General features: G+C 43.9%; 1 protein-coding gene across 12 annotated transcripts in view; it reads right to left on the bottom strand.

The window, feature by feature from the left end:
• LCORL (ligand dependent nuclear receptor corepressor like) overlaps nt 1-13,412 on the bottom strand; it is an 86,915-nt gene extending 73,503 nt beyond the window's left edge. For 9 of the 12 annotated variants that reach the window (XM_087736692.1, XM_087736683.1, XM_087736684.1 and 6 more), the window contains exon 1: nt 13,183-13,412. In XM_087736692.1, coding sequence (XP_087592818.1) covers nt 13,183-13,330 — 148 coding nt within the window. In that variant the 5' untranslated portion in view covers nt 13,331-13,412. Of the gene's footprint in view, nt 1-12,063; nt 12,198-13,182 lie in introns of those variants that run through there. The other 3 variants (XM_087736686.1, XM_087736689.1, XM_087736688.1) reach the window with 2 other exon arrangements.
• Between the last annotated feature and the right edge of the window lie 464 nt (nt 13,413-13,876).

Here is a 13,876-nt window from a genome sequence, read left to right on the forward strand (position 1 = left end):
CTTCCAACATTTCAAGATAAGAACTCCTGACACCACAAGTTACAGACAGGGCATTTCTTATTAAATCCCATTTCCTTGGGGCAGAGTACATTTGTTCAGGAGTCAGTAGACTCAGACAAGGGTGCAGACAGGAAATAAAACTACTTTCCAATATATCCTAACCAGTCTGATGGTCTTGCTGAAGAAATTCTCTCCAAGAAGATATAACATTTGGCATTCCAACAGAGAAGGCCAGCATCAGTTTGAGAGTTTTTTGTTGTTTCTATTTAAAAAGCAGTAAGGGATTAAAATAAACTATGGTAAGGCACCCAGTGAAACAGGGCAAGGCCAAAATCAAGAGCCACCTCACATTTCTCAGCTCCACATTAGACAGCTGAGAGGACCTGATGACATGGAAGAGGAGTGCATGTTTTCAGAAACCGCTATAGCAGACTGGTGTCAAGTGCCTAAGGCACATACATCAGTTAGAGTTAGGACAGATACATGAATTGGCATCTCAAGACAAAACTTTGTCAAGCCTGAGGTGAATTTGCACAACGCACGTAAAACAGGCATGGAACTGACAAAAAAGGAGGAAGACAACAAGAAGCAGTGCTGAAGGAGATGGTCCAGCCTGGAGAAAGATTACTAGACGATTTCCTTAGGAGTTTTACCTTGCCAAATACGTTTTACCAACAATCAAAAGAAGTGTACAAGTATACCTGAAGTTCCGACTGATTGCATCAGCACAGAATATGATTTGGGCCTCAAAGATGAACACATGACATTTCATTTCACATCTGATTATATGAAGTGCAGGAACATGCACCTGGAAACAAGTAAAGAACCCACTAAGAGTTGCACCGTTGAAATTATTTTGACAAAAGGATCTTGTTTCCTGATAGATCACAGGACAACTATAAGCCATTAACTGAACAACTCCTCAGATGTAGGCATCAACAGGAAAAGGTGTGGCAAGACTTCAATCAGGAGACCTTTGAAACAAAGCCTCCTGAGCCCCTTCCTTATGGCAAAATTCACCAGAAGATCTCTGACCTCAAAAGCCAGGTACCACAACAAAGTGGAACACACAACAGGCAGCAGAATTCCAAAGTAAATAGGTAAGATGGTAAAAGTGAGTTTATAAACCTTATTTCCCCAACAGTCATTGTACTATATCACTTCCAAGCTTGTTTTTAGTCAGCTAAATACTACCTGTGAGTTCTGTACAGCCTCATCTACGTAAGTTTTCATTTTCAACTCCTCAGGTCAAGCCTTCTTTCTCTCCATCCCTTTTTTCCCCTCCCCATCTTCCAGCTTAAGCTGCAAGCTCCCAGCTTGTTGCCATGATGGTCCACTATATAGTCTCTAGTCTATAGGACCTTCCCTCTGCCAGGCAAGTTCAGTTGATGCCAGGGAAGAAGCGGCCTCTCCTGCTCCTCAGAGGGCCTACCTGACCCAGCCATACTATGATCAGTTTGTCTAAGGAGTAAATAAAACATGATTCTTGTAATAACAGCCTCTCATTGACAGGAACAAAATAAGAAAGTAACAACAATAAGAAAAATCGAGAGGAATTTGAGGCTAATACACCTGAACTAGTACTTGCTATGAGGAAAGCAGCAAGCTAATTAGCTCAACACCAGAGGACAGGAAAGGGGTAAAACTTAACACCAATCAACAAAAAAAAATCAGCAACCGTGTATGCCTACCTTGTACTGGCCTGTATACTCCTACCAGACAGACCCCTGCTTAGAATACATACCAGCAAAGGCATACATAGAATCACAGAATCATTTAGGTTGGAAAAGACCCTTAAAGATTAAGTCCAACCGTTAACCTAGCACTGCCAAGTCCACCACCAAACCATGTCCCTAAGCACCACATACACATGCCTTCTAAATACCTCCAGGCGTGGGGACTCAACCACTTCCCTGGGCAGCCTGGTCCAGTGCTTGATAGCCCTTTCGGTGAAGAAATTTTTCCTAAGATCCAATTTAAACCTCCCCTGGTACAACCTGAGGACATTTCATAAACCAGCAAGTCAAATGTTCATAACTGGGCAAATAAAATCGAAAGGACAGAATTACCAGATGCATAAAGAATTATAATGCATTACTGAAGACCCAATACAACTTATGTGAAAGGGAAGTCATACTTCAAACATGACTGAGTTATTTGAAGATATCAGTAGGCATGTAGACGCAGGACACAGAGTGAATCAAGATTTCAAAAAGACATCTATTGACATCCATGTCCAAAAGCTTTAAAAACCTCCCAAGCAACAGTGGTGAAGCCCTTGCATAGATAAGTAACTGGTTAAAAGACAGAAGTAAATGGATAGTTTGCACAGCAAAAGGTCACAAACAAGAGTGTCCCAGGGTTGCCTTTGCTCTTCCATGCAAAGAGATTATCTAATGAAGTGACAATCCACTGCCCGGTACAGTCTAGTATAAGCAGCAAAGAAAATCAAGAGGACAGCAAGGGAACTTCAAAATATTGAGGTGGTAAAACTGAAGATAATTACCAAAATCAATAGTTTTTTCCCTAGCAGTCCACCACTGGCTACAGAAAATAGATCCTAGACTAGACTGACTTGCTCTGATCTAGTAGAGCAGTTCTTATCTGATGACGCAGAGACAGATTATTATGACCCCCATTCAACATGGTCTGGACTGTACTTTGTTTGAAATACTGTTTAGCATGACTCTGTAGAACCCATTCAAACTGGAACAGGAGGAAAGGAAAATACTCAAAAAGAACACAAGAACAGAGAGCTTATTATAGCCTCTACACTGCAACTGGGATTGTACCACAGTGCAGACAGTAAACTTTGGACAATATCCGCTATTAACAGTTTGCAGTAGCTCGTACATTTGTAGCTACATTTTTTCCACTTGTCTGTGAACTACTTGTTTAAAATTCAAGTCCACTACGGCGACTTTTGAGCCATTAGTGCTCATTATCCATTAACACTCAGTTTTTACTATGCTAAATAAGCAATGATATCTGAATAGGAATAAATATGGAAGGGGAAAGGGAAAAAATAGAGGGGGGATCTGTAAGGAAAACCCCTAAATGACAGTGTTGCCACAATACATAAAAACTGGGGATAAATTAAGGTTAAGAGTTAGGACCTTCTAGCCAGGGTGAGTTTGGGATCCATTTCCAAAAAAGGACAATTAAGTCCTTCCAAATGGCTACTGATTAGCATGTGAAAGTCTGATAACAAGGTAGTGGACTTCTTGACCTGGCAAGATGGCCACAGACTGACATTTCCTGAATAAGGTGGTAGGGAGCATACACCCCTTTTCCTCAAGCACCATGAGATGGGACACACAGTAGCAGTACATATAGAAAGAAACAGATGGGATTAAACACTTAAAGGAAGACATCACATAAGCCTCCTGGACTGAAAGATGGAAAGTATAATTTGCCTTGGTGAGCATGTTTGTAGTGTAATGCAAATCAATTGTGAAGACACTCCATATAGAAACATACAAAAATCAAAAGCTGAGAGAAAATTATCTGTGGAGACAGATAAAGTTGTCAAAATTGCTTTAATGTCACTGACAATAAATAAAAGGAAAGGTTCGGAAGCAAAGACAAATGGGTGGTTTTAAGGAGAAGTCAAAGATAGGAAATGACTGGCTTATGAAAGCTGAAGGATGGAGAGGTAGGGTGGTCCAGGAAGAATAAAAAAAATGAAGGAGTATGAACCTGAAGCGCAGCTAAGTCCACAGTCACTGCATTAATCAGCTGGTAGCACAGCAAACTTTTGAGACAGTTTGGCACAGTTAGCACTAGAGGCCTTATACAGAGCAGTCTAAGGCAGCCGTACATCCTAAGTAGATCCTGTTTTTATTCCCCCTCAGACAGCTAACACCAGAATGACCTGCATCTGAACTACAGGTCATGAAGCAGTAGCCATTTGATAATCCTCCCCCCATACTCATATTAGGAGGCTTAATAGCTACACTTTGGTGAAGTCAAATCTTCACATTTAACTGGACCTTGCTGTGGCACACTTGCTGTTCTGTGAGCCAAACTGACAGCTGCAATCACAAACTGGAGTGCTTTAAAGCAGTCTTCCATAATCTACATCATATATGGCAGCACTATTAGTTCACTGTTAATTAAAAGATGTCCAGCAGTTTTGCACCAGTAGTATTTTAACCTGGCACTATAACATTTTGTAGTGCTTTTAGAATGGAAAATAAAAAACTTTCAAGTAAGATGTACAAAGCTTTTTGACACTAGTTATGAAGAGCAGCAGCATATTCAACCCTAGATTAGTTGCACTGCCCTCTGACCTATTAGTGGCTCAGCAGATTAGAAATGCACTAAAGTTAGTTTATAAAGCAGTGGAATTATGACAGTGAGAACTATTATTCATATATAAGATTCTACCTAGCCTTTAATTAAGATGATTTGAAGAAGCTGGGAGCTGTGGAATGAGGAAAATAAATATTTCTAATCTGAAAATTAAGCATTTTTAAAAGCAGTTGGTTTAAAAGCATTTTAGAATAAAACACGTTGCAAAACAACAATTTTTTCTACTGAACAGCTCTTTAAGCATGAATAATCAATCCTCAGGTACCACAGAAGCTAGGATGTCTCATAGTTGGAAAGCAGGACCCTACCAAGCTATTCAGAAACTGAAAGCTGAGGAACATAGTTAAAGAGGTCACAAATTCAGTGAGCTTTCATTTACCAACATATCTTAAAAAAGAAAAATTCACATCTAGTGACATTTACCCAACTCATGCCAATACAACACATGCAGCATGCTATGGAGATGCAAGCCTGGATGGATGTTGAGAACAAACACAATTAGAAGCAGGAGCTGAGACTCCAGAATAATTTTAGAAAAAATAAAACCTTTCTCTAAGAAGAGGTTAATCCAGCTTCTCAAGATACTACACAGGAACCTGGTCTGTGCCAGAAGTGGAAACAACAAGAAAGATGACAACCTGACACATGGTCTTTGATCTCCAGAGTCACATGCTGCTGACCACATCCCATAAAAAGGGATTCAACCTCTACCGCTCAATGCATTTCTGCAGATTCTACCCTTTGTAATACATCTTCTACCCCCTTACAGGCTCAAACAGATGAGCCACTACCATCTACCTTCCCTTTCCTACTCTCTTCTCCCTTCTTCCTGGCTTCTCTATGCCTGTAGTGGATGGAAGGATAAAGTGGTAGATTAGCAGTGAAGAAAAAAAAAAAAAGATATATCACATAATAACTTTACACCCTCAAACAGGTTTGTTTTTTTTTTTTTAATGTATGGTAGCTAAATTTATAATGCCATCCTATTTTTCAGAAGTTTGATACTAGACATGTGAGTTGCAGAAATTCGGTTCTGTTCCAACTTCTATCAGTGTTCCGACCTATCTTATCCAAGTTCCCTCCAAGCACTTGGAAGAGAGCAAGGTTCAGGAATAACATAAAAGACAGTGGTCCTAACTGGGATGAAGAATTTTAAGTAAGTGAAATCTATAAAGCTCTGGCTGACCTCTACACTTTACATAAACACGCTGAACTCTAAAGGTTAGAATAACAACCTTATTTGAAGCCCTGATACTTGAGTCATATTCAAGAAGAAGGAATCCATTGTAACTATCTATTCAAAACACCCATATAATACAGCTGAAAAATAAAAAGGCAAGGGCGGATAAGGGGAAGAGGTACTATTTTTTCCCATTTTAGCTGTAGGCAGTACAAGCCCTGGCTACTTACCAGTAGCTGCAATACAGCTCCTCAACAGCATACACTGATCTGATAATAATAGGAATGTGTCACGCTGATCAATTTATTTCCCTTACACAACTACTAGTACTCAGGAAAGTTCAGGAGACAACTAACAGAAAACCAACCCAAAGCAACAACAACAAAAAAATCACAGTAAGCCCCCAGACTAACTTAAAACAGAAGGGCAGTTGACTGTTACATCAGACAAGTTCCACTACAAAGGGACAACAAGTGGAAAGATGTTATTACTAGTGGTACTGTATTCTTGCTCTTGTCAACAATCTTCTTGATTAGGATGCTGTTCACCCAACTTAGCTGCCAGCTCACTTCAAACCCCCAAAAAACTGTTGCTAAAATAGACAGATACTAAAAATCAGAAGCCTTGTTCTCTCCAGTAAAGCTACTTATAGTTGACTCAGGAGAAAAAGCAGGTAGGGAGTAAACCTGATCAGGAAACTGATCCAAGTTAAACTAGATCTGACCTTTTCTTTCCTATTCTTCCTCCTGCCACGTTTCCCCTCCTGTTTTCTAGGTTAGTTTTAAGCTAGATTATTTTTACAGTCTATTTTGTTGAACTGTTTAATAAATGAATGCTCATACCAATCAACATAAATCATGAAGGGAGGTACAGTGAGTCCAGGAAGAAAAACAATAAAATTGTGTTATGCATCAACAAAAAAACCCAAAAGTTACCAACCTCAACCATCAGTACACAGCTACTGAATGCCAATTCAAGGGAAGAACTGAGACTGAGTTGCAGAGACAGTATCTGTACTCCACGTTCTTGGTTTACACAGGTTCCAGCTTAAGAAACTCTTAGCGCCTACAATGTAGAAAGACTATCAGAGTTTAAATTTCTCAGCTCGCTATCAGCCACATAAAAAGTAAACAGCTACCATATAAGAACATACAATAAGAAAGTTCAAGCTATGCCTAAAAACATTGACAAAGATTACGGTAGTTCCTGGAACACTTAAAACCTGTGATTATGTTTTTGGTGCTCCTTATGTGTAGATACTGGTATAAGGAAGCAGTTCAATTTTTATCAACACTGCTGAGGATACATATATCTACTTGCATGCTCTGCAACACATCTCTTTTCCGAGCGCAAAGAATTCAAACAAAGCATTGCTTGCATCCCGCACACTCCATGGGTTAGTTTGTGTAGCAGGTACAGTTTTGTCCTTCATAAAATTATGCTCCATACATCCTCACAATTGCAGGTTCACAAGAGATCAGTGAACTAGTACTGCATCTGTGCTAAATACACAGAACTTCTTCCCCCTGCCTTTTAAATTGCACCTCTGGGTATCATTGCTCTAACTTTTTTTGTACTGTTTTCCCCAGTAAAAATTTATCTCAAGAGTCAAACATGAGATATCCCTTCAAAACCACATAATGACAGCAGTAGGCAATTACTTCTTTCTGAGAGAAAAGCTGATGAGTTGAAACGGATTGTGAGAAGACATGGAAAAGAAGCCGATTTAACACTACATATTTCAAACAAAGATAGTCCAACACAAGCAAAACAAACCCCATGTGTTTTCTCTTACTTCAATCTAAAGACAGTTAATGTGATAACACACATCGCAGCAACTTCCAATGACATATATACACACACTGACCATTTTTTCCTCTTTTGTTAGCTTGCTTAGTTCAAGGGAAATCAGGATAGTATGTTTAGGGCTGTGTTCCATTCCTGGCAGCTGACAGTGCCATAGGCAGCTAAACCAATCCAATGGCTTATTTCTGCTATTACCCATCCTGCTTCTGTTGCACAGTCGCACTCCCATCCTTGTGCTAGCACCAGCATCCATCAGATTTTTTTTTTTTTGCAAGCCCCTAACTCCTCTCAACAGACAACTGACCAGGTACTGAGTTAAAGCAGATCAGACAGGGGTCTGATGAGTGCTGATGCAAGCATACAAGCAGCAGGAGCATGCAGTCAGAATTGCAATTTCTCTATTCTGGTAATAGTTCCGTGAGACTTGATGCAAGACAGCACTTTACTGTATAAGAACATTGTGGTTTCATAATAAGTGTTCAACACTAATGCCAATTTGCACACCTGCCTCTGTAATACTAGTTTGAGCTATTCCCTTACATGATACCATCTTCCCCCACTGCAACAAAAACTGCCTGTGAACCTGTGCTGTGATTCTGATCTAGATTTAATTCCTGTTTTTCTTCCAACATTTGCAGTAACACTGAGACTACTTCCCTGAGCTGTTTTACACTGGAATCACACTAAGAGTTTCACATCACAGCTCAAAGCATGACAGATCTGCAGGAACACCTTACACCAGTATTACTGCCCATCATATTGGAAGATGCCACTACAGCCACAGCAAGTTTGCTTGCTGTTTAAAGAAGCTGGAGTGCCAAGGAAGTAAAAAAGTTCAAAGCAGGTATCATTTTGAAATCAGTCTTGCATACAGTCTGTTAGTGGCCTGACAGGTAATAGAGCATCGAGCCATCAAAACAATCACTAGCAGATAGACAAGAACATTATAGATGTATAGTAAAAAAACAGGTCTGCCACTACTACTGTGGCAGCTATAGAAAATTGCCTACAGCCGCAGCAGTGTTACAAAAAAAGTGACACTAACCTGCTGCAAAGTACTTACAGCCACAGTGAAAGTGAGAACACTTCTGCCTACTGTGGAAATAAAGACACAAAGTAGCTAATGCAAGAGTGTTGCAAGCGCGGGGCTAATAATAAATGCAGTAGCTACCGGTCTTTTGTTTGGCGGGAGAATTCCTCTTCCTGGAAAGGGCACTTGAGAGACAGCTTGTTCGAAAAGAGTAAGCTAGAGCAGAAGTTCAAACGTTTTAAAGTCTAGATCCATCAAAACAGAATTAGATGCATCAACGTATCCTAGTTTAGAGGGAAAAAGGTCTGAAAAAATACGACGAGTAAAGGAGTACTTGCATGCTAGATTTCACAAGCATACAAAAATGGATTTTCACTTTGATCAAATTTCAGTTTTCATAAGAAAGCAATACCGAGGCTATTTCCTGTCAAATGCCTGCCCTTGAGCTGCAGCAGAGGAGCAGTAGAACTTCTACCCTTCCCCTCCCCCCAAATGGCAACGCACTTACTTTTTGAAAAGTAGTTGAGATAATATTTTAAACTCTCATTTTCACAATGAGAGATTATTCAGAGAGTCTTTTATATTTTCACAATACAATGCAAGACCCTAGCAAGAAGACTTCAACTTCCATGACTGGAGTTACCTGGCACTTTCCATTAAAAAGCCTCAAGTTATTCCTCCAAACTTTACCCACAGGAGACCGTGATAACATGGCAAGGAGCCCCACCTCATGCTGAAGCTTTTTCTTGCACTCCAGCAATTACTAGTTCTCTCCTCTGTGCCTATCCATGAACATTATGGGGACTCAATGTACTTGCCCACATTCTACCTGTAAAGTTCAAAAGAAATCAGTCAGTGAGATCAATGACTGCTTGGAAAAACTGCATAAATCCTGTTTCTTAAGGCTGACCACAGTATGAAGCTAGACTTTTATAGCTCCGTACTACCAAAGCCTCTCAATCCAGTGGAATGCATTTAACCAATGCACGTTACAAAGTTTCAATCAAAGACCAAAGAGTAATGTTTAACCATTCTGATACGCACGTCTATAAAATACCTTGTGATTCAAACCACCACGGAACTCGGTTGCTGGCTGTTAGGTGCTTCAACTCTGAGCTTTCTGGCACTTTTCCATAAACACAGAATTTAGAATTAGGGTATTTTGTTTGTTAGTTATGTCACAAAGACTGTACCTAGGACTAAACACACCACTGAGCGCTGCTATAAACAGTACTTGTTAGCACACATTATGCACGCTGTAAGAACACCGCCAGAATCAAGATCTTCAGGTGCCTTCTAAGACTGTCTAGTTTTGAACTCCAATCAAGTCATGCAAGAGTTGGGTACGTCCATAAGCACAAGTCTAGGCATCTTAGGAATGTTAGTGCTCAACATAACGCACACAAAGATTACCATCTGAACGGCCATTTTGTACTGAACACCTATTTAGAATTTCTGTGAATACATTCCATTAATTTACAATGCGAAGTCTTCGGTAACTTCAAATACATTTAGATACCAGATAAAGAGAATTCTCGGTAATGTCAAATTTTATCACAGTTTTTCTTCTCAAATTCTTTAAATGCTTGAACATTTTGATCTGAGACTTTAAATCATATTCCGCAGGTCATGACTTAACATAATAGGCTGGCGAAACCCAAGCTTTTAATTCTAAAGCCCATGCAAATATTCAAGTCTGCAACCAGGTTTTGACAAACAAACAATTCAGCAATCAAGCCCTCTGAGCAGAGGTCCCTAACCATCACTGACACTCATGCAAACAATATGCTGCAGGCAACTGAGTATTATTTCTGTCTCACTGTTGCGGATATGAACAATCTGTTGACTACGAGCCTCAAGCTGGGCAATCACTGTCTTGGAGGTATTACCTCTGGCTCAGTTTACCATTTCCACAAAGTAAGTGGATGAGGAATCCTTTACAGACAAACGATTTCAAAGTGTTCAAGTAATTATACTACCAAAATGCAAATATCAAATCTAGTATCAATACAGTAAGTGATACAAGACATCAGAATAAAGTTGTTCATCCAAAGGGTTTAGCAGAAACAACGACATGTTCAAGGAGTCTGTACTTTTTTGCTTCACTCTCTGAACATAATGCTTGACAAATGACAGCCCACAGAACCATATCACCTTTCAACATTTTTTTTAATTAAAAAAATGCTAAGGGTAGAACAAACTGAGTTTTTTGTTAGCGGGGTTTTTTTTTGTTGTTTTAGGATTGACAGTAAGCTAGTTCAAGAATTGGGGGGCTACTACTTTACCACATCATTTTCCTCACTTTGCTACAAATGTATGATTCTTGAGAAGGGTGGAGAAAGAAAAAATAAGTTGTAAGTTATACCAAATCCATCATATTCACCACTCCTCCCCCCACCACGTTGCCATTTCAGCCACCAACTGGACAATTGTTCAAACCTTCCAGTTAGTACTACCTTTGTTAGACTCTCCAAATCCTTAAAAATACTTTACCGAGTGAGAACAATTAACCATTTTTACTTTGGAAGTTAATTTGAGATATTGTAGGAGGTTATTTTACAGAAGTTAATGCTATAGAATTTCAAAGGAGTAAAGAAAAAAAAAACCCAACAACCTAAACCTGTTAAGAGTACTCTACCTCCATTATCCTGACTACTCACTTTCTTGCCACTTTGTTTACACTTTCTCTCAGATAAGGGCTGCTCAACAGGCATGCCAAGTAACAGTTCTTGACCGAGATAGCTCTTGACTAACTATTAAAGCATAACCAATGTCCTTCCTCCTTAACAGCTGCTAATCATTTCAGGGTGCCTTTCTATTAACTGAATTTTGCATCATGAACATACAAAAGAAGTCATATCCTAAATAACTTTTATTCCAAGGAAAAGAAAACTGAGCATGAAGCGACACCACAGTGCAATCAGTGTAAAATGTAAGTAATTACATTATGGTTTTACACTTTGCAATTCTCAGTGAAAGAGCAACTCAAAAAAACCCCGACTTCAAACAAGTTCCTTAAACAGAACAGATCTGCCCAGCAGAGGACCCAACATACGGTGAAATTTTGTCTTACGAAGCATTCATTACATTTCTTTGCAGAACTTGTCACTGTTGGTCGTGCTGTGCAATTGTGTTCCCTGAACACGTCTGGCAGCATACCATTACCACCTGAAAGTCCCTTCAGTCATCAGCCATCATGCAGACTCTTAGGATTTTAGTTCAAATTTAAAAATGAAATGCGATTAAATAACAGGCAACCAGAGGAACGGCCACTTATATATTGTGAGAGACATCAGTCCATCAGATTTAACAGTTTATCGCAGCACCTATGCCAACGAACTAGCTCTCCCTATGTATTCTAATTAAACTGCATTCTTTCCACAAGAAGCATTGCATTATGTATTTGTGCATAGACAGACATAAACATTGTTTTCCTGAACAATATTAGAACTCAAAGGATTAAAAAGACAGTGCAAGCATACACAGGTACCATAATATATACACAGGTGTTATAACAGGTGTTTAAAAGTGTTATTGGGGCAACACAGCAAGAACAAGCAGCATGTGTGCACCAAGCAGCTACCAGGTTACTGAAAATATGTAAAAAACCCTCCACAAACCCGGACAAAGCTAATCGCCTGTAATTACGAGTATACCTGCTTGTTAGATATTTACTTCTTACTTTGATCTCGTCTCAAGCACACGCAGAAGCACTGAATGAATTGCTGCTTACCCTCCCAGTTACATCTAGATGTGTTTCCACCGCTCAGCCATCAGGGAGGATCAGTACTGACACTAGCACACTACTTGAAGATCAAGGATGTTATCTGTTTCCCCAAGAAGGGAAATGTCTGTCGAGACGATACAAATAAGCGGTTCCTGGCATCAAAGCGTTCACCCACCCCCCGCCCCCCCAACCAACAAAAACCCAACCAAAGCCCCCGAACCGAGGCGCCCCCCGCCCTGGGCTGGCGGCGGCACGGGTAACACAGCCCCGCGCTCGCCGCCGCCGGGGCAGGAGCAGGAGCAGGGGCAGGGCAGCGGCGCGGGCCCCAGCCCCGCAGGCCGCCGCGGCGCGAGCAGCCGCCCGTGCGGCGCGGCCGGGCCCCTCGCGGGGCTCTCCCGGGGCGGGAACGCCGCCGAGGCGGCCGCCGGGACCGCGCTCCCTCGCCCCGGCGGGTGGGGAAGTCACGTGACCGGGGGGGGACGACCCTGGCGGCACGAGAGCCACCGGGGCAGCCCCGGGGGCGGGAGGGGGGGGGAGCGCGAGGGGAGAACTGCCGTCGCCATGACAACTTCGAGGGGGGAGGGAAAACTTCAAATCCCAACCGTCAGTGCAGGAGCGGCGCCCTCTTAAAGGCGCACACACACACATAACACAGGCGGGCTCCCTCCCCCCCTCCGCCCCCCAGGCACTGGCGATGGAGGAGGAGAGGAGGGGGGCAGCCACCGGCACTCACCGCGCCAACGACGAGAAGCCGAGACAAAAGGACCCGAGCGGAGAAAGGGTCTCGGTCGGCGGCGAAAGGAGGGACGGAGCGGCCCCAGCCGAAGCCCTAACGCCCACCCTCCGCTGCCTGGAGGCGGCTCGGGACCTTCGCTCTCCCCCGCAGACCCCTTCTCCGCTTCCGCCCTCCGAGAAAGCCGCCAGAGCCGCTCCTCCATCCCCGCTCTCCCCCTCCACCCACCCGAGAGCCCCGGGCTCAGGGCGCCTCGCCCGCTCCCCCCGCGGCGCCCCGCTCCCCGACTCGCCGCCTCGCTCCCCTCACGGACCCCGCCGCCGCCGCCGCCTCCCCCGCCCCTCGGTTCCCCCCGCTACGGCCGGGATACCCCGCCGCCCCCCCGCTCTTACCCACACAGTGCATCAGCCGGTGCCGCCAGGAGTCGAGTTCTCGGCGGACTCCCCTGCGCTCCGCCGTGCAGCGGGGGCTCCGGCACTGGGAGGCGGCGGCAGGAGGAGCGGGAGCCGCGGCGGCCATTCTGTCTGTTCCCTTTTCCATCTGCCTCTGACCTCACGCCCGCTCATTTACATACGAGCGCGCGCGCCACCCAGAAGAGCCGCGCGCTCCCCCGGCTCCTCTCCCTCCCCCCCCACCCCCCTTGCCTCGTCGAGCGCGTGCCCGCGGCCCCCCCACCCCCCCCCGCTCAGCATCCGGGGCGGGGAGCGCGCGCGCCGCCTGGCGGGGTGATTGACACGTGTCCCCGCTCCCCGCGGCGCCCCCGCCCCGCCGCGGGCCCGCCCGGGCCCCAGCCTTCCCCCGCGGAGGGCGGCCGCCTCGGTAACCGGGCCGAAACCGGGCACCCCCCTCCCGCCCCACATCGATGTCCCCCCGGCCTACAGCTCCCGCGGGGCAGCGTGCCACCTGCTCCAGCCCAGCCAGGGCAGGCAGCAGCAGTGCACGCCGGGAGTTGTAGTCTGTCGAGGGAGGGGGAACGGCACCCACTCCCGGAGCTTTCCCCGCCGGGAAGGCACCCCGGACGGTCCTTCCAAGGGCTCCACGCTGCCTGAGCCCCAGCACCGCAAGGCGACCCTCGCCCCGCACCTC

Source organism: Nipponia nippon, unplaced genomic scaffold (genome assembly GCF_047370975.1).
Source record: "Nipponia nippon isolate SJK-2023a ecotype South Korea unplaced genomic scaffold, ASM4737097v1 scaffold_6, whole genome shotgun sequence".
Lineage (NCBI taxonomy): Eukaryota > Metazoa > Chordata > Aves > Pelecaniformes > Threskiornithidae > Nipponia > Nipponia nippon.